The sequence below is a fragment of the Carcharhinus amblyrhynchos genome, unplaced genomic scaffold (assembly GCF_965287045.1).
Source record: "Carcharhinus amblyrhynchos unplaced genomic scaffold, sCarAmb.v2.hapA scaffold_38, whole genome shotgun sequence".
Classification (NCBI taxonomy): domain Eukaryota; kingdom Metazoa; phylum Chordata; class Chondrichthyes; order Carcharhiniformes; family Carcharhinidae; genus Carcharhinus; species Carcharhinus amblyrhynchos.
Genome location: NW_027649779.1, coordinates 49,749 through 74,151, shown reverse-complemented (window position 1 = coordinate 74,151; position 24,403 = coordinate 49,749). Strand labels below are relative to the sequence as shown.

Here is a 24,403-nt window from a genome sequence, read left to right as displayed (position 1 = left end):
AGACGGGCAGAGCACTGAGAATATTCCAAGAATCCGCGCTGTTCAAGGCAGTTGTATGGTTTTCTTCTACTTTTAATTATTTCCATTTTGGGGCCATTACACTGATCTCATTGGACTGAGGGGTTGGGAACATTAAAATCTCCTCCATGCAGATCTTGCAGTAGCTCACAACATGGCTTTAATTGTTGAAAGGGCATTTATTTGGAAGTTACAAAAATGAAATAGCACCTGGCCATTTTACTAGTTTCTGATATTGTTTAATCACATAGTAAACAGTGCATTCATTTAAAATATTTGCTGAGAAAGAATACAAATCAAAACGTTCCTTTCTTGTGGGAAATAAACAATGATTATATTACTGACTTAAGTTCCATTCTATCCTTACAGATTCACGTTAATCTGTCCGACGCAGTATTTGGCAGCAGTCCAACCTGCTGACAAACACCCGAAAATATTTACAGGAAACATCTGACGGTGTTTGTTCAGTAACTCAAAGATCTGTTTACTCAGTACTGAGCGCTTGGCTGCAAGCCAACTTCAAACTCTTAGCATTGTCAATGGGGCCTATTTATAAACAAATCTGCCCAGCAACACTGCTGCAGGCAACTTACTTATTTTTAAATTTGTAAATCTATACCAATACTTCCCATTTCTTCGGAAAAGAAAGTTTCCAGCTTCTCCGGCACCTTGGTAGCAACAATCATGATCTCTCCAACACAACCAAACACTGTGATCGTTGGATAGAAATAAATACAGGCAGATTGCGAGAGCTGATTCAGAGAGATGATATATTTTATACTACATAAACATTTATGCTTGTGTTTTATTTCAGTTATTCTTCTATGGGACGCGGGGGTCGCTGGAAAGACCAACTTTTGTTTCTTGTGCTTAACTTATTTTCAGCAGAGTGGTATTCCAGGGCATCTCAGAAGGCATTGCCCAGTTAAACATACTGCTGTCCGTCTAGAGTCACATCCTGCTGATGGTGGGTCTTCAAATCGAAGCTGGAAAGAGTGAAAATGATGAGGTTGATGAGAGTGGATTGTTATATTTGGTACATTGTGAAATTGATTTGTGCACAACTTGACATTTTCCAGACAAAGCACACAGCCCAAACACACACCCACACATTCTCTCTTGTTCTCACTCTGTCTCATATATTGTCTTCTTTTTATATACATATACACGTAGACACACACACACACACACACACACACATTTGAATACACACATTTTCCTTCAACTTATGACTCCACCTTGCCTTCCTGGGAGGATTCAGAGATAATGACCCCAACTATCTTTCAGGTGGAATGATGAAGGAATAAACGTTCCCCAACGCCATGATTGCCGATGTGGACGTTAAAGGTGCCATGGTCTCCAACAGAGCCTTGGTCAACATTCTTCCTTCTAACCAGGATCAACAGAAATACATTAACATGAATTGAGGTATTTTACTCTGAGGCTGGATTGGCAATATAGGAACAGGAGTGGGCCATTCAACTCCACAGACTCGCCCCGCCATTCGTTAAGATCTTGGCTGATCTGTAACCAAATTCCATGCACCTGCCCACGATCCATATTCCTTGATACCCCTGCTCAATTAAAAAAAAATCTTAGACTTAAATTTAACAATTGAACCAGCATCCACTGGCGTTTGAGTAAGAGGGTTCCGAACGTCGCCACTCTCCGTGTGTAGAAATGCTTTGTATCAACTCTCCTGCATGGCTTGGCCTTTTTTTAAAATATGGTCCTTCATTCTCGAGCCTTCAACTGGTGGAAACATTTTATCCTTGTCAACTCTGTCCTTCCCTGGAAATATTTTGTTGATTCCTGTGAGCGCACCCTCCAAACTTCTGAATTCGAGCGAAAATCTCTTGATTTGACTAAATTCTCCTCGCAACCTAACCCCTTAAAATCAAGTATAATTCTTGTAAACCTGCATTGAGCTCCTTCCAGGGTGAACACGCTTCCAAAATGTGTTGCCCATACCTGCTCAGAGTACTGTAATTGGGATCTAACAAAGATTTTGCACAATTGCAGCACAACATCTGCATCCCTACACTCCTACCCTTTAGATATGAAGACCAGCATTCCTTTGGCCTTCTTGACTGGTTTCTGCAACAGTTCGTGGCATTTTAAGAAGCTCTGCACCGGAACTCCAAATCTCGCTGGACATTAACTGAATTTAACTTTGTGCTTTCTAAAAAAAATCTTAATCAATATCAGTTGGATATTTGGCTATTTTTGTAACTATTTAAGTCGCTGATGAATATTGTAAATAATTGAGGCCCCTAGATAGATTCCGGTGGGAAACACCTAACCTACATTATTCAACAGCGTACATATACAATTCTTTGCACCTTTAATTTTGGCACCTTCCAAAGAAGGGGATGTGGTATTATATCTATGGGTATGAATTCTTGATACATTAGTATCATTGATCATACCTGATAATGATATTGTCGCAGTTAACTGTAATTGCAGAGTTCTGCCATCAGATGGAACTGCAATCTTGATCAGTTACTTTAGATGATTCAGGCACTGCTTCAATAAACACTACACTGGACACAGTGTCCGTTCATTTTGAATTGGCCTCCATATGTACATATGTGGAATGGGCCCTGTCTCTGATTATAATATAATGTATCATATGGCACCTTGTTTCAACTAATTTGCACCGGTACGTGTCAATGTATACATCACACCTTCACTCTGATCTGAATTTTTGTAGGCAGGATGTAACGTTGCAGTTCTCCAGCACACAGCCCTGAATGGTAGTTTAAAATAAACACAGCAGAAGTCTCAAATAAAATCCCAATTTTTAAGATGGGGGAGCTCAGCACGAAGGAAAAATAACAAGACTGAAACAATTGCTAATATCTTCAGCCAGAAGTGCCAAGAGGATGTTCCATCGCGGCCTCCTCCTGAGGTCCCCAGCATGACAGATGCCAGTCTCCGAGCAGTTCAACTCATTTCACTGGATAACATAGGAAGAGAGGGACAGGATAGGGACAGGAGTTGGTCACTCATCTCCTGGAGCCCGCTCAGTCATGCAATATGATCATGAATGATATGTGGCCTAGCCCCATGCTAAAAGCATTGGACACTGTAAAGATTGTTCGTCCTGACAATAATTCAGCAACAATAATAACGGTTTTTGTTCTGGGACTAGTTGTGCCCCAGCCAATCTATTCAAGTACAGCTATGACACTGTCAAAGACACAACATGGTGGAATTTTGGCAGACACGCCTGATCGCAAAAGGCAGGACAAATTCAACTCGACCAAATGCCACCCAATGAACGGAACTCCATCAACGTAGTAGAAAGTATCAAGGATTATTGAATAAGCAATAATAATAATGGGAATAATAATAATTTGGTCAGTGATGCTCTGTTGGGTTCCCACGAGGAACACTCATTTCCAGAAATCGTTTAAACTTACTCCAAATATAGTGGAAATAGTTGATTTAATAAAGAGAGAGCCTGCCCTCGACATCAGCGCAGCACTTGACCGACTGTCACAGCAAGGACCCTGAGCAAAGCTTCAATCAATGTGGATCCGGGGGTAAATATTTCACTGACCGCAGTCATACCGAGCACAGAGTAAGATGGTTGTGGTTGTTTAAAGCCAATCATCTCAGTCACAGCGGTTTACAGCATGGAACCAGGTCTTTTGGACCAACTTGCCGATGCCGCCCTTTTTTTAAATACCGAAACTAATCCCTATTGCCTGCATTTGGCCCATATCCTTTTATACCCAAGTAACTGGCTAAACGTTTTTTAAGAGACAAAATTGTAACAACGTCTATTACTATCTGCGGTAGCTTGTTCTAGACACTCACCACCCTCTCTTTGGAAACAAATGCCCCTCTGGAGACTTTTGTATCTCTCCCCTCTCACCTTAAACCTGTTCCCTCTAGTTTTAGACTCCCCTATCTTTGGAACAAGATTTTGACAATCTTGCTGATCTGTATCCCTCATCATTTTATAGAAGATCACCCCTCAGCCTTCTACGCCGCAGAGCCAAAAAAGGCCCAGTCTGTCCAACCTCTCCTTATAAATCAAACCATCAAGTCCCAATAGCATCTTAGTAAATCCCTTCTGCACTCTTTCTAGGCCCGGCGTAACTGCAGTAAGACTTCCCTAATTCTGAATTCATGTCTTCTTGCAACAAAAGCCTTCCTAATTGCTTGTTGTACTTGCCTCTAAAATTTCATTGAGTGGTGCAAAAGGATACCCAGATCCATTTTTACATCACACTTCCTAACATATGTTGCTTTTGAATATACACACCAGTATATAACTATACATTTATCCCCGTTGCAAGGCATCTGCTACGCGTTCACCCATTCACTCAAATTGTCCAGATCACATTGAAGCCCCCCTCCCTGCCGCACCCCCCCCACCCCGAGCCCCTCGCGCTATGCCCAGAACCCTTCTCACAGTTGACAAATTTGTCAAACTTTGTATCGCCAGCCATTTTGGACATGGTACAATGGATTCCTTCATCTAGATCCCACTGGCCACAGGGCCAGGGACTTCGGTTCATTTCCCGGTTCGGGTCATTGCTGCACGGTGTCTGCACGTTCTCTCCGTGTCTATGTGGGTTTCATCCAGGTACTCAGGTTTCCTCCCACAGTCCCACAGTCATTCTGCTGAGGTGCATTGGCATAAATTCTCCCTCAGGTGTGTGTACCCGAAAGTGAGCTGGAGTTTGGTGTCTCAGGAATTTTCATTGTAACCTCCTTGCAGTGTTACTGTAGTGTACTTGTGAAGAATAAATAAATAAAATAAATTCAGACCCTGTGGTACCCCACTTGGAGCTGAAAACTGCTCGGGAAAAATCCCCATCTATTTCCACTCTCACTTTCTTATCTGCCCACACTTTATATACCTATATCAGCACGTTACTCCCTATCCCACGTGCTTTAATTTGGCCTTCTAATATTTTATGAGAAACCTTCCCAAATGTCTGGGGGAAGTGAAAATACGCCATGTACGGTGGTCCACCCCCCTCCCCCTTGCCTATTCTATTATTTACATTAGCCAAAAAAAAACGCAAGTAGGTTTGTTAAGAATAGCATGGCTTTCTTAAGATGGCTGTCTTCATCCAACTCCGTTGATGCCTGTCAAATATGTTGCTATTATATCTTTGATAACAGTCTCTGACATCTTTACTGATAGAAAAATCAGGCTGTAATTCAACATCGTCACTCCCCCTTCCATTGTGTACATTGGAGTTACTATCTGTAGGAACTGCTACAGAGTTATCGAATTTTAGAAGATGACTACCAATGCATCCAATGTTCTCCGGGGCCATTTCCCTTCATATTTTGGGATGTAGATTATCAGGCCCCAGTGATTTCTCAGCCTTTAACCGTATCAATTTCCCCAACATGATTTTTCTACTAATACTAGTCTTCTTCAATGCCGTCTTCCAACTATTCCCTTGGTTCCATAACATTTTTTGAAGGATACTTGTGTCCTCTTTTGCGAAGATGAAGTCAAACTTTGTTGTCTATTCCACCAACATTTCTTCCTTCCCCACTATAATTTCTCTGGATTCTGAATGCAAGTTTCGAACATTTGTGTTTATTAATCTTCGTCCATTCAGATATTTATAGACGTTTTTGGAATTAGTTTATTAAAAAAAAATCACTGATAAGACTTACATTAGCATTGCAATGAAGTCACCGCAGTCTGGCGCCTATCCGGGTGAATTCTTCTGACCAAAACAGAATGTGCATGGAAATTGGAGCACTCAGAGGAAACCCACGTAGACACAGGGAGAACGTGCAGGACCACCCAGGCAGTCTCCCAAGAGGGCAATCGAATCCGGGCCGCTGTGAAGCAGGAATGCTCACTACTGTACTACAGTGCCAGCATTATATCTCTAATGTTCCCTGCTGTTTTATTCTCATAATGTATTTCCGCCCTCAATCATGTTGCCTTCATTCGTTTAATTCACAATCCTCAGGCCTGTTGCTTCTTCTGACAATTGTCTATACTTTATAAGTAAGAAGTAAAATTTCCTCTCCTTAAAGCCAATAGAGAAGAAGATGAGCTTTGATGAAATATGATTGTTACTCATTGCAGAAGGATGTATATTTCAGTTGTGACAAATTAATTGAATTGAAATTCCCCAGCTGTCGGGTTGGAATTTAAACTCCTGTCCCCAGAGCATTATTTCAAAATTCTGTATTACTAGTTGAATAATAATATTGTTGCAATTAAGTATGATCACATCTAATAATGAAATAATTGAACATTCATCACTGGGTCACAGGTTGGATCATGAGTTCAGGGATCTGTTGTGGGAATTGAACATATTACCATCCGTTTCAAAAATGATGTTGATTCCTGTGAGATAAGACTGTTAACTGATCACATGTTGTGTTTTGATATTATGCCATTTAATTCACTGTGTCTAAAGTCTGAGGTCAGTGTCCAATATTACATGGATGTACTTAATTGTCAGAGGCAAGTTTTCTCCTCGTCTTCAATCTTATTCTGACTGAATGGCAATGATTAATGGGAATCCATGTGAAACTTCCATCAATTCTTAAAATAACATCTGGAAACACGCGAGGCACAAGTTCTGAGAGTTTGGCGTTAATGATGCATGAGTTCCACTATCATAACAGCTGAACACTGAGTTTGTTTCTCTTAGAACTGAGCAGTCTATGGGAGATTTAGTACAAAATTTGGGAATGTTTTACTCATTTGGAAGAAACTGTTACCCACTGACAAAAGGGCCAGTTTACAGAAGACACTGCTTTATTAGTTATGAATTAACGGAACCATCTCTGATTACATCACACCTGTCCATACTCCTATTTATTTTGTACCAGATCCAATCTTTAATTATACGTCGGTAGATCCTGACCCTCTTTATATTACATTCGCTCGATACTCTCGTTAATCTACACTGGACCATCCCTCTATTTATGTGACATTAGGTCCTCTTAATTAGTACTAATGTCCACCACGGATCTGATCATATTAAATGAGATCCAATCTATTTTTATATTACACAAGGCTCGTCTCTTTACATGACGGAAGGACCTCTCTCTGTTAATTCAATACAGGGCAATGAATATGTTTCCTGTCAAGATATTGTCAATCACGATGTACATCGGATGTGCCTGTCCGATACCAGTCATTCTTGTTTGGAAACGTAGGTTTCTTGTTTGCTAATATCTATAAGTAGCTGTGAGAAACGCCGAATTGCTCTGTTATTGTATTTAGCTTGAACGTTCTAACAATTTCTAAGTGACTAAATGGCACTGGGGGACAGGTCAGTATCTGAACAATAGTGCAACATTTGTTGTAACACCGTTAGGCAATCTCTGTTGAGATACATTTTACTAGTTGAATATTGTGTTGCATTGCGTCAATTTACCACAGATTTTACCGAAAAATGTTTCGTCTGTCTCATTTTATTAAAAAACATTCACTGATACGCTGACAGTGTGAGACTGAATTGTGGACTTACAATATCTCAGATGGATCCAACCGGCTGAATATCTATCCAATCATTAATTGCTTACCTCCTTCGTAAAAAAAAAGCCACAGAACACGTCTTGACAGTTACGTTACGATAGAATATAATTCAAAGTGTATACTTTCTGCAGTTTGTTTTGTTATATTTTAAATTATTGTTTTTTTCTCAACTTGAAATGTGTCCAACTGCTCAGGCCCGAACCTCTGGTATTCCCTCCGAAATCTACTTATCTCAGTTTCCTCGTCTAAATCAATCCATAAAGCTTTCCCTTCACTGACAATCTTTTTACTAATCTGATCAAATAACTGTGGTTCATAAAAAAAATGCAGATGCATGGGGTCTGAAAACATGCCAAAGGCACTCAGCAGATCATTCACCATATGTGGAATGGCATGAGTGTTCATCTCTCCCTTTCTCTCACTCTCTCTCCCTGCCTCTTTCTCCCTCTCCCCTACTCCCCGCCATTCCTGCTTCTCTCCCTCCCACTCCCTGTCTCTCTTTGTCTCTCCTTGTCCCCCTCTCTCTTCCTGGCTCCTTCTCTCTCTGTTTTTCTCTGTCTCTCTGTCTCCCTCTCTCCCTCTCTCTCTCTCTGTCTCACTCTCTGTCTCCCTCTGTCTCTCCTTGTCCCCCCTCTCTCTCCCTGGCTCCTTCTCTCTCTTTGTTTTCCCCTCTGTCTCTCTCTCCCTCCCTCTGTCTGTCTCAGATTGTGCCGAAATCGGATGACTTCTCTTTCACTCAATCTCCAACACTTCAATTTTACAGGTACCCAAGAGACGGATCCAGCTATTAGTTGAAAAAAAATGTTTTTTTTTGCTGACGGCACCTTGTGACTGAAAAGATGAAGCACAAAAATTCCATCAAGGGAAATTCAGTGACGGAAACAGACCTGTTCACTCACTTAACCTCTCTCTTCTATTTCTCTTACAAGGCGCCTAACACACTTAAAGTGTTTCTTTTATTTCAGAACTTCTCTGCAGGACAAAATGTTCCCTCTTTTAATTTTCCCTCGTTTCTCTCAGTGATAATTTCCAGTCCGCCTTCCTTTCAATTAACCTATTTAACGACCAAATACGACAATTATCTTGCTTCACTAAAATGGGAGTCGACCTGATTGTAATACTGAGACCAGCAGCAATCTGTCTGGTTGTTTTTGATGCTGTAAGCGTGAGTTCACCTTCACAGGCAGGAAGACTGTTCACTGTGATAACATCAGTCTGCCCCGGTTGTTTCATTCTCAGGTAACACAACTTCCCGATTCTTGCTGCCGGTTCCAAACCGCATATCTCACTTCTGAGCAGAAAATAAATCCAGGGACCACAATCTGGTGAGAACATCTGTCAGTGCGGCCTATATCTGCCCACAGAGTCAGGGCAAAGTCACACAGATCACATTGCGGTGACATTTACAAATGATTCTGTTGTGATCTGTTCAGAGTTTCCAGACACAACTGATGGTCACTGGATCAGTCACTGAACTCCCGGTTTTCATGAAGGAAGGAAATTATAACTGTTATCTTTCATTGTTGAATCATTTTCTCTCCATCTGCTATTTATTTTTTGTTCCTCAGTTTTAATCCGACAGTACCCGGTTTTTCTTTCTCCCAAATCTCCAAGTCTCTGTCTCTCTGTGTCTCTATTTCCTTGTCAATCTTTTGAACACTTTTATTCGTACTCAAAATCATGAAGTTTTGATTGGGACAATTAAAGAGAGAGTATTTCAACTGGGAGGGCGGTCAGCAACCATTCGGCAAAAGTTTATTTTATTGAGCTGAGAGACAGGAATGAAATTATTTATTTTTACGCAAGATTTGTTATGAACTGGAATGAACAGCTTGAAAGGGTGATCGAATCAGATTTCACAGTAATTTTGGAACATAAATAAGACATGTCCTTCATGTGTTTAAAATTTCAAGGATTTTCGAGAATGGGAGCATTTTAATCTAGATCTATTTAATCTGTATCATTGCCCCAGCATCCTTTTTTGTGTCTCTCCCTGTCCTTCACTGAGACTGAATAAAATGCAATATTTATACCACTGTCGTCTTGTGTAAATCTCACCTTTTCACAAAACGTATGTGTGTGTGTGTGTGTGTGTGTGTGTGTGTGTAATTGCCAGGAACCAATCCGAAATTCTATTTACAAACCATCATTTTGAACAACTTTTTACTGGATCGAACTTGATTAGGAAAAGCACAATAACACTTAACATTTATCACACTGTTCTTTCTTCCTTCCGGAGAGGTTTTCATACTTAGCCTTTTCAATCTTTACATGTCCTAATTCTGAGTATCAATGTGGAACTGTTTGTAAGAATGAAAAGGAACAGATGATTTTCTGTTCCCCTGATAGATTCACCATTGTTATCTCAGATAACAGAAATCTATGGAGTCAGCCATGACTGTCACCCCGTTGGGAATACCAGCTCTTAGTCAGGTGGAGTCAGTCACTCCTGCGGTTGTCATAGGGTTCCCAATCCGTGTTTGTCACACAAATCCCTGTGTCACTCGTCCTGACAAAGAAACCTGTGCTAAGGCCCTAGAAATGATTGTTTCCTTATGTCAGGTCCCAGTCTGACTCCGGGCCCAGCTGTCTCTGTTAGTGATACACTGGGGCCAGTCATTCACATTGTAATGTTCTAATTCTCAGGTTCCAGTCTGACTCCGGGCCCAGCTGTCTCTGTCAGTGATACACTGGGGCCAGTCATTCACATTGTAATGTTCTCATTCTCAGGTCCCAGTCTGACTCCGGGCCCAGCTGTCTCTGTCAGTGATACACTGGGGCCAGTCATTCACATTGTAATGTCCTAATTTTCAGGTCCCAGTCTGACTCCGGGCCCAGCTGTCTCTGTCAGTGATACACTGGGGCCAGTCATTCACATTGTAATGTCCTAATTTTCAGGTCCCAGTCTGACTCCGGGCCCAGCTGTCTCTGTGAGTGATACACTGGGGCCAGTCATTCAACCTATAATGTTCTAATTCTCTATGATTATTTTTGGAAATCGTTACCCAATCCGTTGTGAATTAGAACCTGCATCTGATTTTACTTCATCTGACCCCTGTCTGTCATTATTGGACAAATCACTTTTTCTAGAATGATCACACGCACAAAAAATGTTTACTTAAATGTTATATCATGTTCTGTCTCTCTTACTTTAGAGAACCCATACGTTGGTTCACGTGATTCTCCTGGTCAGTTTATGTCATCATTGCGCTAGCATATCTGTCTATATTAGATTAGATTCTTCTTCTGTTGTTAGAGCATTATGTTTAATCATTTATAGGGTGTGGGCAGCGCTGACATCTGTTGCCCTTCTCTGATTGCCCCTGACAATGTGGTGATGAGCTGCTCTCTTGAACCGCTGAAGTCCATGTTCACCAGGTGATATCACTGTTTATATCACATAAGGTCTGGCCACTCTTATGATACACCTGATCCTGATTCATTGTTTTACCGAGATTGTACAACCGATACACAGTAGAAGATGTTTAGGGTGGTTACCATGGAATTGGAGAAGGTAACGGTTAAACAGAAATATTGCTCCTTCTCTGGAGAGTAGCAGATGTTTCAATCCTTTGCATCAATAGAAATAAGAAGTCTGAGAATTACAGGTGTAATTATCTCCTGTCGGCTATATATCCAGGGTCATTTTTATTATCATTTTCACAAATCAGCACACAATTGAGTCGTACATCAGGAAGTTTAATGAGACGCTGAGAAGAACAATTTTCATAACCTCCCCGTCATTCGAGACGTGATTTATCCGTTTTCCAACAGATCTCTAAAGACAGATAAGTCATCACCGGGAACAAAATAGTGAGGCTGCAATAATTTTATATGCAAGAGCACACAACAGAAGGGTTGTCAGTAAATAATTACATATTAACCGTTCTTCAGTTGAAACACATTTTTTCATGCACTCATGGAAGGCAGTGATGGGCTGAAGGTTATCACTGGGAAAACTGAAGGGGAAGTGCTAAAAGAGATCATTTCTCCAAAGGGGGTTATTAGAAAATAAAATATTTAAAATAAGTAAGCACGCAAATGTTTATGATGTTTGTTAGAAATAGAACCGGAAAATTCCTACAGTTCAGAAGAAAGGCCATCTGGCCCACCGAGTCTGCATCCCACCCCAGGTCCTCCGCTCTGCCATATCCCCGTTAGCCCCACACATTTACCATGGTTATTCCACATACTCTGAGGGAAAATAACGGGCAATTTTGCATGGCGAATCCAACCAATACTATCTGTTGCAATATAATCGAGAGACTGGTTTCGTGCAGTAATATTGAGACAGGGCCGAATACACCAGATATCAATATAGCACCTGTACTAATATAAATGCAGACTGGGTCCAGTTCAGTCATTACTGAGAGGGTGTATACAGTATCTAACACTCTCTAACCAGCGTGGTGTTTTCTCATATAAACAGAGACATGCCATACTCAAACAACTGAGATTTTGCTGAGTACAGAATCAACTGAGATTATTGTCATATAATCAGAAATATGATTTCGTGTCATATAAACTGGGTCACGTTTAGGATGGACAAAGACTGAGTCTATTACAGAAATAACTGAGACGATCATCTGTATCGTGGCGTGCCAAAAAATGCAGTTTCACTGCCATCTCCTGGACAAGCTTTGCTATTGCAGGTGTTGTGATATGTTGATTTCAGTTGTTGTTTCTCAATCTTTCATGGGCTGTAGATCCAGCTGGCAAGGCCAGCATATATTGGCAATCGCTAATACATTGAATTTACTGGTTTTCTAGACCATCATAAAAGGCACGTAATGGCCAAGCACGTGTGCGCCTAGAGTCACCTCTGGGCTAAACTGGGAAATGATGGAAAGTTTTCTTTTCTGCAGGGCATTAGAGAATCTGATATATTTCAGGTCATGGCCGCAATCACGGAAATGACCTTTACATTCAAAATTGTAATTGCATTTTGAAGCCTGTTGTAGTTGGACTTGAATATTTATCTTGAGAAATTGGCCTACCCTCACAGAGATATTACCACTCTGTCACTGTCACCCTTTCAACATTGATAAAGTACTTACAGCAGAGAAGAAAGCCATTTTGAAGCGTCATGTGTGTGTTGGCCCTCGAAAGGAGCAATTCATCCAATAACACTCTGTACCCCACAGTCCAGCATTTTGTTCATTTTCAGACAATTATCCAATCCCATTTTGAACCCATTAATTGGCGCTGCCTGCACCACACTCTCAAACAGCACATTCCAGATCTGGATCACTCACTGTCTGAAAATGTTTTTCCTGATGCCTCCATGTTTCTTCCACCAATTTACTTCAACCCGCGCCCTCTGTGTCAAGATCCTTCTGCCATTGAACAGTTTCTCTCTATCTACTCTATCAAGACCCCTCAGGATTTTGAATGCCTCGTTAAAGTTACATCAGCAACTTCCTGTCAAGGAAATTAGTCCGAACCTCTCCAAAATATTTTCGTCACTGAAGTTTCTGATCTCTGGACTTATTCTCGTGTTTTCCGTTACATCCAGCCTATTGACTTTAGATTCTGCCTGAGTTTGGTGCCGAAAATTGGACCGAATTTTTCGGTTGACGATTTTCCAAGTGTTTTCTACAAATTTAGCACAACTTGCTTGCTTCTGTATTCTTTTCCCCAATAGAGAAAAACTATTCACTTTTTTTTGTTTGCAGCTGTCTCAACCTGTCTTGCATCATAAATGATTTATACACATATTCACTCAAGTCCCTCGGCGTCTATATTCACTTTCATAACTTTTCATCATTTCCATTTTTTTCTCCACATTCTGTTGAACAAAACTGATCATGTAACTTTTCTCTGCACTATATTAAATATGCAAATTACTCGTCCATTCAACCAATTAGTTCTTTTTGCCCTGTCACCATTTACCTTAAATAACCATCCTCTGCTTTCCAAGCTTTCCCCCAACGTGTCGATTATCTCCAAGCTGATTCCCCAATTACCTTCTAATCATTTATATATCCATGACAAACAGCAAAGGTACCAGAACTGATCCCTGAGCCACAACACTCCATTCAGAAACGCACACTTGCACAGCTACACTCTGTTTTCTATGACTGAGCCAGCTCTCCATCCACCTAGTCATCTCACCTCTGATCTCATTTTACTGCAAATTCTGTACCACTCTGCCATGAGGGACCTTGTCAGAGGCTTTACTGGTGTCCATGTAGATAATATCCACTGCTCTACCATCATCAATCATCTTCGTCACTTCCTCAAAAAATAAACTTGATCATGTTAGTCAGACATGATCAGGTCTTCAAAAACAAAACATGTTGCCTTTCACTAATACATCCACTTATTTCAAAGAGGGATTAAATCCTGTCTCGAAGAATTTTCTTCAATAATTTCCTGACAACTGACATACGGCTCATTGGCTTGTGCTTATCTGGATTATGGTTGCTATTCTCCCTAAACAAAAACCGGCTATTCTCCAATCCTCGTACTTCCACTATAGCCAGTGATGATACAAAGATTTCTCTCGAGGCCCCAGCAATTTCCTCCTGGCCTCTCGCACTATTCTGCGGTATATCACATCAGGCCCTGGGGACTTGTCTACCGTAATGTTTCTCAAGAACCCCAATATCTCCTCTTTTTTGTTCTCAACATGACCCAAACTATCTGCGCATCCTTTCCCAGACTCATCATGCACTAAGTACTTCTCTTTAGTGAATACTAACATAAAGTATTCAATACCTCGTCATTTCCCTGGCTCCTTGCATAGAATCCCTCACCTGTCCTCGGGTGTGCCAACCCCCTCCCTGGCTAAACTTTTGCCCTTTATATATGTGTAAAACGCCTTCGGATATTCTTCCATCCTGCGGCCAAATAATTCTCGTGACCCCTTTTCGCCCTCTTTACTCTTTGCTTAAGTTTCGTTTTACTTTCCTTGTATTTCATAATTGTTTTGTGCCTTCCTAGGCTAGAAAAAATCCTTTTTTTTCCACTTTGACGAGGCTCATAATTTCTCTCGTTTTACAATGTTCCCGAAATTTGCCATACCTACCCTTCATCCTCATTGGAATGCGCCAGTCCGGAATTCCTATCAACTTGTACTTGAAAGCCTCCCATGTACCAGATGTTGATTTGCCCTCAAACATCTGCCCTAATCTACATTCTTCAGTTTCTGCCTAATATTGTTATAATTAGTCATCCCCCAGTTTAGAGTCTTCACTTGCGTATTACACTTACCATTCTCTGTCCGTACCTTAACGCTTACTGAGTTGTGATCTCTGTTCCCCAACTGCTCCCTTACTGAAATGTCGACCACCTGTCCAGGCTGGTTCCTTATTTCCAGGTCCAGTTCAGCAGCTTCCCTAGTTGGATTACCTATATAATGTTTCGGCAAACCCTCCTGGATGCTCCTTACAAACTCTGCCCCATCCACACGCTCAGCACAAAATGAGTCCCCGTCAATTTTGAGGAAGTTAACTCTCCCACCACAACAACCCTGTTACTTTTACATTTTGCCAAGTTCTCATTCACATCTCTTTGTCAATCTCCTGCTGGTTGTTGGGAGGCCAATAGAAAATGCCGAATCTTGCCAGTACACCCTTTCTATTCCTGCACTCTACCCATACTGCCTCGCTGTATAAGCCATGCGAAGTACATTGGGTGCAGTCCTCCTGCAGTACTGCTGCAATATTCTCCTTACCAGTCTTGAAAATGTCCCTCCCCTGTTACATCACTCTCTATCCTGCTTGAATCATTTGTATCCTTGTACGTTAAGCTGTCATTCCTCTCCTTTCCTTAACCAAGTCTTTGTAATAGCAGCAACATCACAGTTCCAAGAACAAATCCAAGCTCCAAGTCCAACAGCCTGACCTGTTACACTTCTTGTATTGAAACAAATGCAGTTCAGCCTGCCGGACCCGCTTTAATTAGGAGCCACACTATTTCTGCTCTTTCTCTGAGACTTACTGGCCCTGTTCTCTAGTTCCACTTCAGCTAATTCACCTTTGCTTTATTCCCCTCTCCCTGGTAGATTTCCTTCCCTAAAGGACATTAGTGAAAGAAATTGGTCCTTTCGACAATCAAATATGGTTTTATGGTCATCAGTAGATTTTTATTTCCAGACAATTTTTATTTAATTCAAGTTCCATCAGCTGCATTGAGCGGATTCGTACCTAGAACATTAACAACATGAGGAATCCTTCCTGAAGTTATGACATCAGTAGGAGCTACTCAGAAAATTTCCTCAGTTTTCCTTCCAAGAACTTACTCACGAATCAGCTGCTTCTGTTGGTTCCAAGTCACTTTCTGAACTGTAATGTCTGATAGACACCTACCCAACTGGACATGGCAGTATGGACCGGGGAGTAAGGGACACAAGACACAGCAACACCTCTCCACCCACTTCCCTAAACTCCCACACTTTCCCCAACTCTCAGCGTTTCACTCTCTGCAACTTACAGTCTGTGGAGATCCCTCAATAGGCAGATTTCACAGGCCTCAGTTCCGAAGTTCATACTTGGTTATGCCCAAATCATTAATCAATTTTAAGTTATTACACCCCTCCCCCTCTAGGCCTGAGTAACCGCCGAGGGCTGACCGGCTTGGAAGCCTTTCTTTGAAATTTCAATGCTGGGTCTGGTTCCTCCAGCTCAGCCTCGGAAGTGAGTGGGGTTTAGCAGACCGGAGCTCTCCCGTTCCACCATGAGTGTTGTGGCCCGAGTTACCTTTATCGGGAGACAATGTGGCCGAGAGGCTAAACCCTCCGTGTCCATTTCAGACTCCGAGTTTCTCACTGGTGGAGATGGAGAGCAGGAGCCGGAGTATCTGGAATTCTTTCCAAAGTTCCGGGTGTGCCGGGAATTGATTTTCCCTGCATGTCTTGGGGTTTCATAGTTCAGAAGAATGAGGGGAGACCTCATTGAGACAAATAAGAATGGTTTAGAAGAATGAGGGGAGATCTCATTGAGACATATAAGATGATGAATGGGATGGATAGGATAGAGTTGGAGAGACTCTTCCCGCTCAGAAAGGACAGTAGGACTAGATGGAACATCCTCAAGACAAACGGGGGGCGGTTTAGAACGGAGTTGAGGAGGAACTTCTTCACTCAAAGGGTGGTGAATCTCTGGAATTCCCTGCCCGTTGAAGTGGTGGAGGCTGAGTCGCTAAATATATTTAAGACGCGGGTTGATGGGTTTTTGATAAGAGAGGGGATTAAGGGTTATGGGGAGAGGGCGGGAATGTGGAACTGAGACACGACAGATTAACCATGATCTTATTGAATGGCGGGGCAGGCTCGAAGGGCTAGATGGCCTAGTCCTGCTTCTATTTCTTATGTTCTTATGGTTTGTAGATGTTTGAAACATTCCCATCGATGGTATCTCCCAAGCGGACTTGATAGGAAACTGGCCCTGTTCCTGACCTGAACGTGCCTCATAACCAGCATATCCATTGCCATGATTCTTAACTAATAGCCTAACAACTGCCTTTAAGTGCCGGTCCCAGTTGATGGAAACGGCACTGGGTGTCAGCTCCCACCCTCGGAAAATTAGACTTTGGGAAGAGTGATCATGAGCAACTCTACTTGGGCTATTCCATTTGTTGAAGAGGGGAGGGGATTGGTGATTGGGGGGATGTTGTCCTGTAATTGAAGAGCAATCTGGATAGTTTGGTGTCAAAGGAGGCAGTGGGATGGATTTTTGAACCTCTTTTTACTGTTTGGGCCGCTCTTTCTGCCAGACCGTTGGATGATGGGGAATATGGGCACTTTCCTAACGTGTCAAATTCTGTTCAATTTGTTGCAATGCACAAAGTCCTGGCAGTTGAAGGGTGGTCCATGTTCAGAAACCAACGCCTGTGGGATCCTGGGTGTCAAGAAAGAGGAGTGAGGTTTCTCCACTCTTGTCCTTGTGTTTGATGATCTCACCCTCTGTATGGCCATCCATTGTGAATCAGCATCTACCATTTTCAGGAACATAGTCCCCATGAACGTTCCGGCACTGACCATGTGCAGTCACGTCTATGGCCGTTCCAGCCATTCCCAAGTGTGAAGAGTAGTGACTGGTGACATTTGTCCCTTGTTGACATTGCCAACACTGACCCACGACCAAATACCTGTATTCATACCTGGCCACAGACGTGGCAATTTGGAGGTTATTCAGTTTGTCACTCCTGGGTGGCCACGAGTACCGTGAGGATGAGATGGTGAACCTTGGCTCAGGATGACACTCTTGAACCCCATCGGCGTGTGCCATCTTCCACAGTCAGCTGTCCTCTGCCACTCCAATATGGGTGCAATTCAGGCTGTAACGGCCTTTTGGTTTCCCCCATCAGCGCTCGCTGCTTCAGTTTATTCAGGACTGGGTAATTTTGTATCCAAAGCCAAATATTATTGGCTGCCACTGGGAGAGTTTTGAAAAAGTTCATGATTACCGTCTCTTCCACTGGGGATATGATCAGTGTCTGTTAATTGGAGCCAACTCAAGGCATCTTCCTTTGCAAATCTGATGCCTAGTTGCCCATGTTCAGAGGGCAATGAAGTGTCAACCACATTGCTGTGGCCCTTCCCTGGGACATTGATAAACACAGTAAAAAGTCTGACAACACCAGGTTTAAGTCCAACCGATTTATTTGATCGTAAATTCACTAAATTTCGAGGTTACCCTCTTTGTCAGGTGAATGGAGAGTTCTGGTGACAAACATTCACCTGACGAAGAGGGTAACCTCGAAAGCTAGTGAATTTACTATCAAATAAATCGATTGGACTTAAAGCTGGTGTTGTCAGACTTTTTACTGTGTTTACCCCAGTCCAACGCCGGCATATCCACATCATGACATTGATAAACCAGATGGGTCTTTCTGAAAATGGACAATGTTTTTATGGTCACTAACGAATTCTAAACTCCAGATATATTTACTCAAGTTCCACCATCTGCGGTGGCATGATCAGAATCCATGTGCCCAGAACATTAACTGAGTTCTTGCATTAATGCTTAAGTGATAAAACCTACAGTCCATCACATCCACACCTGAGTGTAGACATGGGGCTCCCGGATTGGACAGCATTAACTGCCTCAATCAGGGAGCTCATATTCCAAAGCTCCACCTGATGGTTATCGTTGAATTCCTTAGATATATCTCTCTACCTCTTTCTATGTTTCTTGTGGCTCTCTCTCTGTCACTCTTTCTCTATGTCTCTCTGTGCCTCTGTCTCTCTCGATGTTTCACTCTGTCTTTTGCTGTCTCTCCGCCTCTCCCCCACTCTCCCTCTGTCTCTCCTGCCCCCCCCCCTCAGTGTCACTCTCCCACTTCCACTCCCTGTCCCTCTTTAATTTATTTGTCTCTCTGCCCCCCCACCCACCTCACTCTGACTTTTGCTCTTGCTTTGTCCATTGTGCTTTTTCAGTCCCACTCTTTCCCATTCACTCCTGCTCTGTGTCTCGATATCTCTGTTTCTATCTGTCTCTGGCTATTTCCTTCTGCATCACTTTTTGCCTCCCGTTCCCCCACCCCCCTTGTCTCCCTCTCCCTCTCGCATTACAAACTCCAATCTGTCTTCCTCTATCTCCCTTTCTCATTCCCTGTATATCTCTCTCGCCATTTTCCTCATTATTTCTGTCTTTCTCATTCCCTGTTTATCTCTCTCGCCACTTTCCTCACTATTTCTGTCTTTCACATTCTGTGAGGCTCTGTCTTTGTCTCTCTTCTATCTCTCTGTCTCCCTGTTTATTTTCCTGTACCTGTTAGAAACTCTTTCAAATTCTTTGCTCTCCAAGTCTTCGTGCCTTTCCCTCTCTTTGCCACTCTCTGTCTAATAATCTCACTGTTGCTAACATTGTCCTCTCTATCTATCTGTCAGTCTTTCTATCCCTGTGAGGCTGTTTGGTGATTTACAGTTTGAATGCCCAATAGGAAGAGTCAGAGGTCTTGTTGTTGTCATTTCCTCTCAGGCTGTATTGAGTTGAAAAATTGCAGTAAGGGGATATTTCAGTAGATTTTTTAGCTGCTGCCTGAACTGAGTTTGTGTCACAGCATAAATGGCAGTATTTGTACAGCAACTTGTGAGTTGCAGCATGAAGCCCAATTCCAGAACATAAAAATCTAATCGCAAATGATAGCCCAAATCATACATGCGATTCCATACTGAATAAGCCATGAATGCTGACCATAAGATAATGAAATTGGCTGAGATAACAAATAGGAAAATGATGGATTTCCTTCGGCTCTCCAACTCTGGGTCTCTGGGCTTCTCACCGCTGCGGTGAGCCCGGAGTCTCCTCCGGGCTCTGCTGCTCACTAAAATGTGTCTGACGGTGAGAGCATTCAGCAGCAGAATCAGGACGAATGGGGCACACGGGGTTAGAATGTAATGGAGGAACTCGATTGTTCCCCAGGCCAGAGAGTACATAACACCAGTTGTGAAGTGACAAAACCAGGGGAGGTTCTGCAGCCGATATGTATTTAATAACATAAAATACCAGATAATGTTCTTTAAACAGCTCAGCACTGTCACTGTTCCTAGAACCACAGCCGCCGATTTCTCACTACAATATTTACTTGTCAGCTTGGGGCAGCAAATGGCCACAAATCGATCAAAGGTGAAAGTGACGGTGAACCAGACAGAACAGTCAGTGGCTGCATAAAGCAGGACGGCGTGGATGTTACACACGGGGAGTGACAGCAGGAAATAGAAGTGTTTTCCATAAACAATGGGAATGTGTCTCAATATCAGGTCGAGGATAATGACCAGCAGATCCCCCACTGACATGGCCACCAGGTAACGAGTGACACATTTGGACAGACCACAGTTTCTGCTCATCAACGTCACAATTGTGATTATGTTCACTGTCAGGAAGGAAGTAAAGAATAAAATTAGACATGATTCAGGGGAAGGAATTACCATTTAGACTTACGATGGGTTAATTTTTTTAAAAAAGTACAAAAACACAACAATTGGAATATATATTTTTAAGCCAGCATGTCTTTCGGAGTGTGAGAGGAAAGTAGAGCATCTGGAGTAAACCTGTACAGACACAGAGAGAATGTACAAACTCAACACAGACAATGACCCAAAACTGGAACTGAACCCACGTCCCTGATGCTGTGAGTCAGCAGTACTAACCACTATACCACCGTACTGCTCCTTGGCAGAGACACAAAGTTAACATTTGGGCGAGAGCTTTCCAGGGAGTCCTCAACATTATCCCTCACTCAGCTACAGGTAAATATCCCCTCTGCCTGTGAAGGATTTGGAGGGTAAGAAGGATGAGGCAGTAAACCCGAACAGAAGATGCGGAGTGGAGTCCTGTAGGTGGTAATCTGTTGTCTCTCAGACAGCTCCCTGACAACTCCCACAACAGAGCTGGTACCAAACAGTGTTGGTTTGACCCTTTCCTCTGGACAATACTAACAGTTGGCAGAGGGAGATCCTGATGCCCTGAAGCACAGAATCTCTATTATATTTACATCTCCATGAGCCCTCCCTTGGCAGGAATGTTGTCAATATATGCACCAGGTAAAAACTCAAACAAAGGCCAGTAGCAAAGGAAAAGCCAAGCAAACTGCCTAATGACTCTTATCCTGTGACTCCGACATCCAATATTATGAAATGCATGAAAAGGTTAGTCATGGCATGAATCAGTTCTGGCTTCCCAGGCACCCTAGATCCACTACAGTTCACTACATCCACAACAGGTCCAAAATGCCATCTCTCTGACACTACAGTCAACCCTGTAACACCGACTCATGTTTATCAACGACAGCTCAGCCATTAACACCATTATTCCTGTGCATGTGTGTGTGTGTGTGTGTGTGTGTGTGTGTGGGTGGGTGGGTGTGTGTGGGTGGGTGTGTGTGGGTGTGTTGTGTGTGACCACCAGACTACCTGATGAGTGTTCTTAAGTGTATGTTATTCCGGAGCCTTACAACAATTTTGGCTTCTGAATTTGTGTGTGAGTGGGAGTAAGTGCCTAAATCTGATTGCTTCTATCAGTAAATGTTTCTATTAATGTATGTACGTTTGTGTTTCTGTGACTCCAGGAAAGTTTGTGGTGGTACAGGGGACAATGTTGCCTCATAGCACTAGGCTCCCTGGTTCAATTTCAGGCTTGGCTACTCTCTGTGCAGAGTCTACTCGTTCTCACTGTGTCTGCGTGGGTTTCCTCCAGGTGCTCCGGTTTCCTCCCAAAATCTGAAAGTTGTGCTGGTTTGATGCATTGGCCGTGCTAAATTCTCCCTCAGTGTACCTGAACAGGCGCCGGAGTGTGGCAACTCGGGGATTTTTATAGCAACTTCATTGCAGTGTTAATGTTTGCATACTTGTGACATTGATGAATGAATTTCAATACGAAACATGTTTTCTCTTGAGATCCTGCTGTGCAAACATGATCAATAAAATGCATTCTGCAGCGTGGTGACTGGGTGGGCAATTGGCAGTGAGCTGGCGTTACATGTAGATGGTAAAAAATGATTCTGCTTTATATTTTTCTCACAAAGGATTAGTGTTAGGTCACATGTCTATGGATAGTCACAGCGCACAGAAGACACCCTAGCCCATAGGCCCTGAGACAATTGTCAGCGGCTGAAAGAATTAATAACAGGATATAGGGATTCAACAGAAACAACAAGAGCAGCAAACCCAGTACAGTAAATGACAAGGAAATCAATACAGTTAAACAGCCTTTCTAGAATTAGGAACTGGGGACAGAACTTTACAGCCTCACTTTTCCGAAAACTGCAAAATCCTACCCGTGTTCAACAGACCTTCCCATGCTCTGACCCTTGCTTGCTCCGATTCCAGTGGCAGTCGGACTGGTACAATTCCAGACAGGGACTTACCCGGAACTCCAACAATCGCCAAGATGGGATAGTAAACGTGCTGAATCACCTTCAGTAGACTTTCAATCCGAAAAGCTAATGGCATCCTCCAGTTATCTAAGGTAAACAAATAAATCCAAAAGTCTAAACTGTTGTCCATGGCTGGAAACTTCCAATCCATTGTTTCCAGATTCTGATCAATTGTTGGAACTTTCTGGGTCATTGTCCCCAGATTCTGATCCACTGTTGGAACATTCTGGGCCATTGCTCCCAGATTCTGATCTCTCCTCTCACTCCCTCTCTCTCCACAGCCGCTGATCGCTGTTAGTGTTGGAGTTGTCGCTCCCGCTGACTCAATGGGACAACACATTGAACGGAATCCCTTATTATTAGAAGGGGGAAATCCCTCCAGGCACACTAATCAGATCCATGCAGACTCACATCAATTACAGTCACTAAACAAACACCTTCACCTCAACCTGTTCAATCCAACACTTTTTACAGCCAAAGAAGAGAATTTACAGCCTAGATGGGGTGTTGAGGTTCAGGGAAGTATGGGAAGTTGTAAATAATGGAGAGGCAGACATGACTGTGCAGAAGGAGGCCATATGGCCCATTGAGTCTGCACCGAGTCTCCGACAGACCACCCTACCCGCATTGGAATGATCATAGTATATGTTTTCTTTTAAGATCAATGTAAAGGTTTAAGTGTGGAGGCCTGAACGCTCCTCTCAATGCACACATATTATTGGTTTCGAGATAATTTACTTTAGCATTAACATAAACCCATTTATATTATATCAGGATATGCCCGTAAATATTACCGTAAGGATAATATACATCATTGAACTTTTTGCCATTCATCGCCTCCAATAAATTTGTGACTTGATTCATTAAGCGCTAAAATCATTCATCATTTTTTTTCAGGCTTTAGAGTAAGAACAAAGAAAATTACAGCACAGGAACAGGCCCGTTTGGCCCTCCAAGCCTGCACTGACCATGCTGCGTCAACTGAACTAAAATCTTTCCCCTTCCAGGGTCCATATTCCTCTGTTCCCATCCTATTCATGTACTTGTCAAGACGCCTCTTAAAAGTCACTACCGTATACGCTTCCACTACTTCCCCCGGCAATGAGTTACAGGCTCCCACCACCACTTTTGTAGAAAAAAAAATCTGCCTCGTAATCTCCTTTAAACCTTGACCGTCGCACCTTGAACATGTGCCACCGAGTAAATGACTCTTCCACTCTGGGAAAAAAAAAGCTTCTGACTACCCACTCTGTCCACCCCTCTCATAATCGTGTAGACTTCTATCAGGTCACCCCTCAACCTCTGCCATTCCAGTGAGGTCAAATTACGTTTTTCCACCTCTCCGCCCAAGTCTCCAATTGATCCATATCTTGCTGCATCCTCTTATGGTCCTCACCGCTATCTGCAAATCCATCAACTTTTGTATCATCCACAAACTTGCAACCGTTGTGTCATACACAATGTTGCAAAAAGGGAAGTTCTCAGCTCTGATCCTGAGGAATGCCACTTGTCATAACCATCATTCAGAAAAAGACAACCTCCCACTGCTACACTCTATCTTTTTTGACCAAGCCAGTTTTGTATCGACCTTGCCAGCTCACCTCTGATCCCATGTGATTTCATGTTCTGCATTAGTCTGCTAAGAGGGATCTTGTCAAAGGCCTTACTGAAGTCCATGTAGATAACATCCACTACCTTCTCCTCGTTAATCATCTTCCTCGAAAACACTCGATCAAGTTAGTGAGGCACAATTTCCCCTTCACAAAACCATGTTGCCTCTCACTAACACGTCCACTTACTTCCAAATGGGAACAGATCCTTCTCGAAGAATCCTCTTCAATAACTTTCCTACCGTTGATGTAGGGCTCATGGCCTGCAATTAACTGGATTGTTCTTGCCACTTGAAGCATAGACAGCAAAGTCACTAGCGGCTGCATTGTGGTGGCACAGTAGTTAATAGTGTTGCCTCACAGTGCCAGGGACCAGATTTTGAGTGCTGGCCTTGTTCACTGTGTGGAGTTTATGTGTCCTCCCCTGTGTCATCATGGGTTTCCTCCAGGTGTTCCGGTTTCCTCC

General features: G+C 42.7%; 2 protein-coding genes across 2 annotated transcripts in view; both read right to left on the bottom strand.

Annotated features, from left to right (window-relative positions):
• The window catches only part of LOC145362339 (Ig heavy chain Mem5-like), a 57,628-nt gene extending 43,898 nt beyond the window's left edge, over positions 1-13,730 (bottom strand). The window contains exon 1 of the mRNA XM_080218411.1: positions 13,685-13,730. Within this exon, the coding sequence (XP_080074537.1) occupies positions 13,685-13,730 (46 nt within the window). The remainder of the gene's footprint in view (positions 1-13,684) is intronic.
• A 5,697-nt stretch (positions 13,731-19,427) lies between these two features.
• LOC145362338 (putative G-protein coupled receptor 139) lies at positions 19,428-22,562 on the bottom strand. Its single transcript, XM_080218410.1, has 2 exons — positions 22,319-22,562; positions 19,428-20,326 (listed from the first exon to the last, which is right to left on the bottom strand). Exons 1-2 carry the CDS (start codon positions 22,560-22,562, stop codon positions 19,428-19,430), a joined length of 1,143 nt encoding a protein of 380 aa, XP_080074536.1.
• Positions 22,563-24,403: the final 1,841 nt, after the last annotated feature.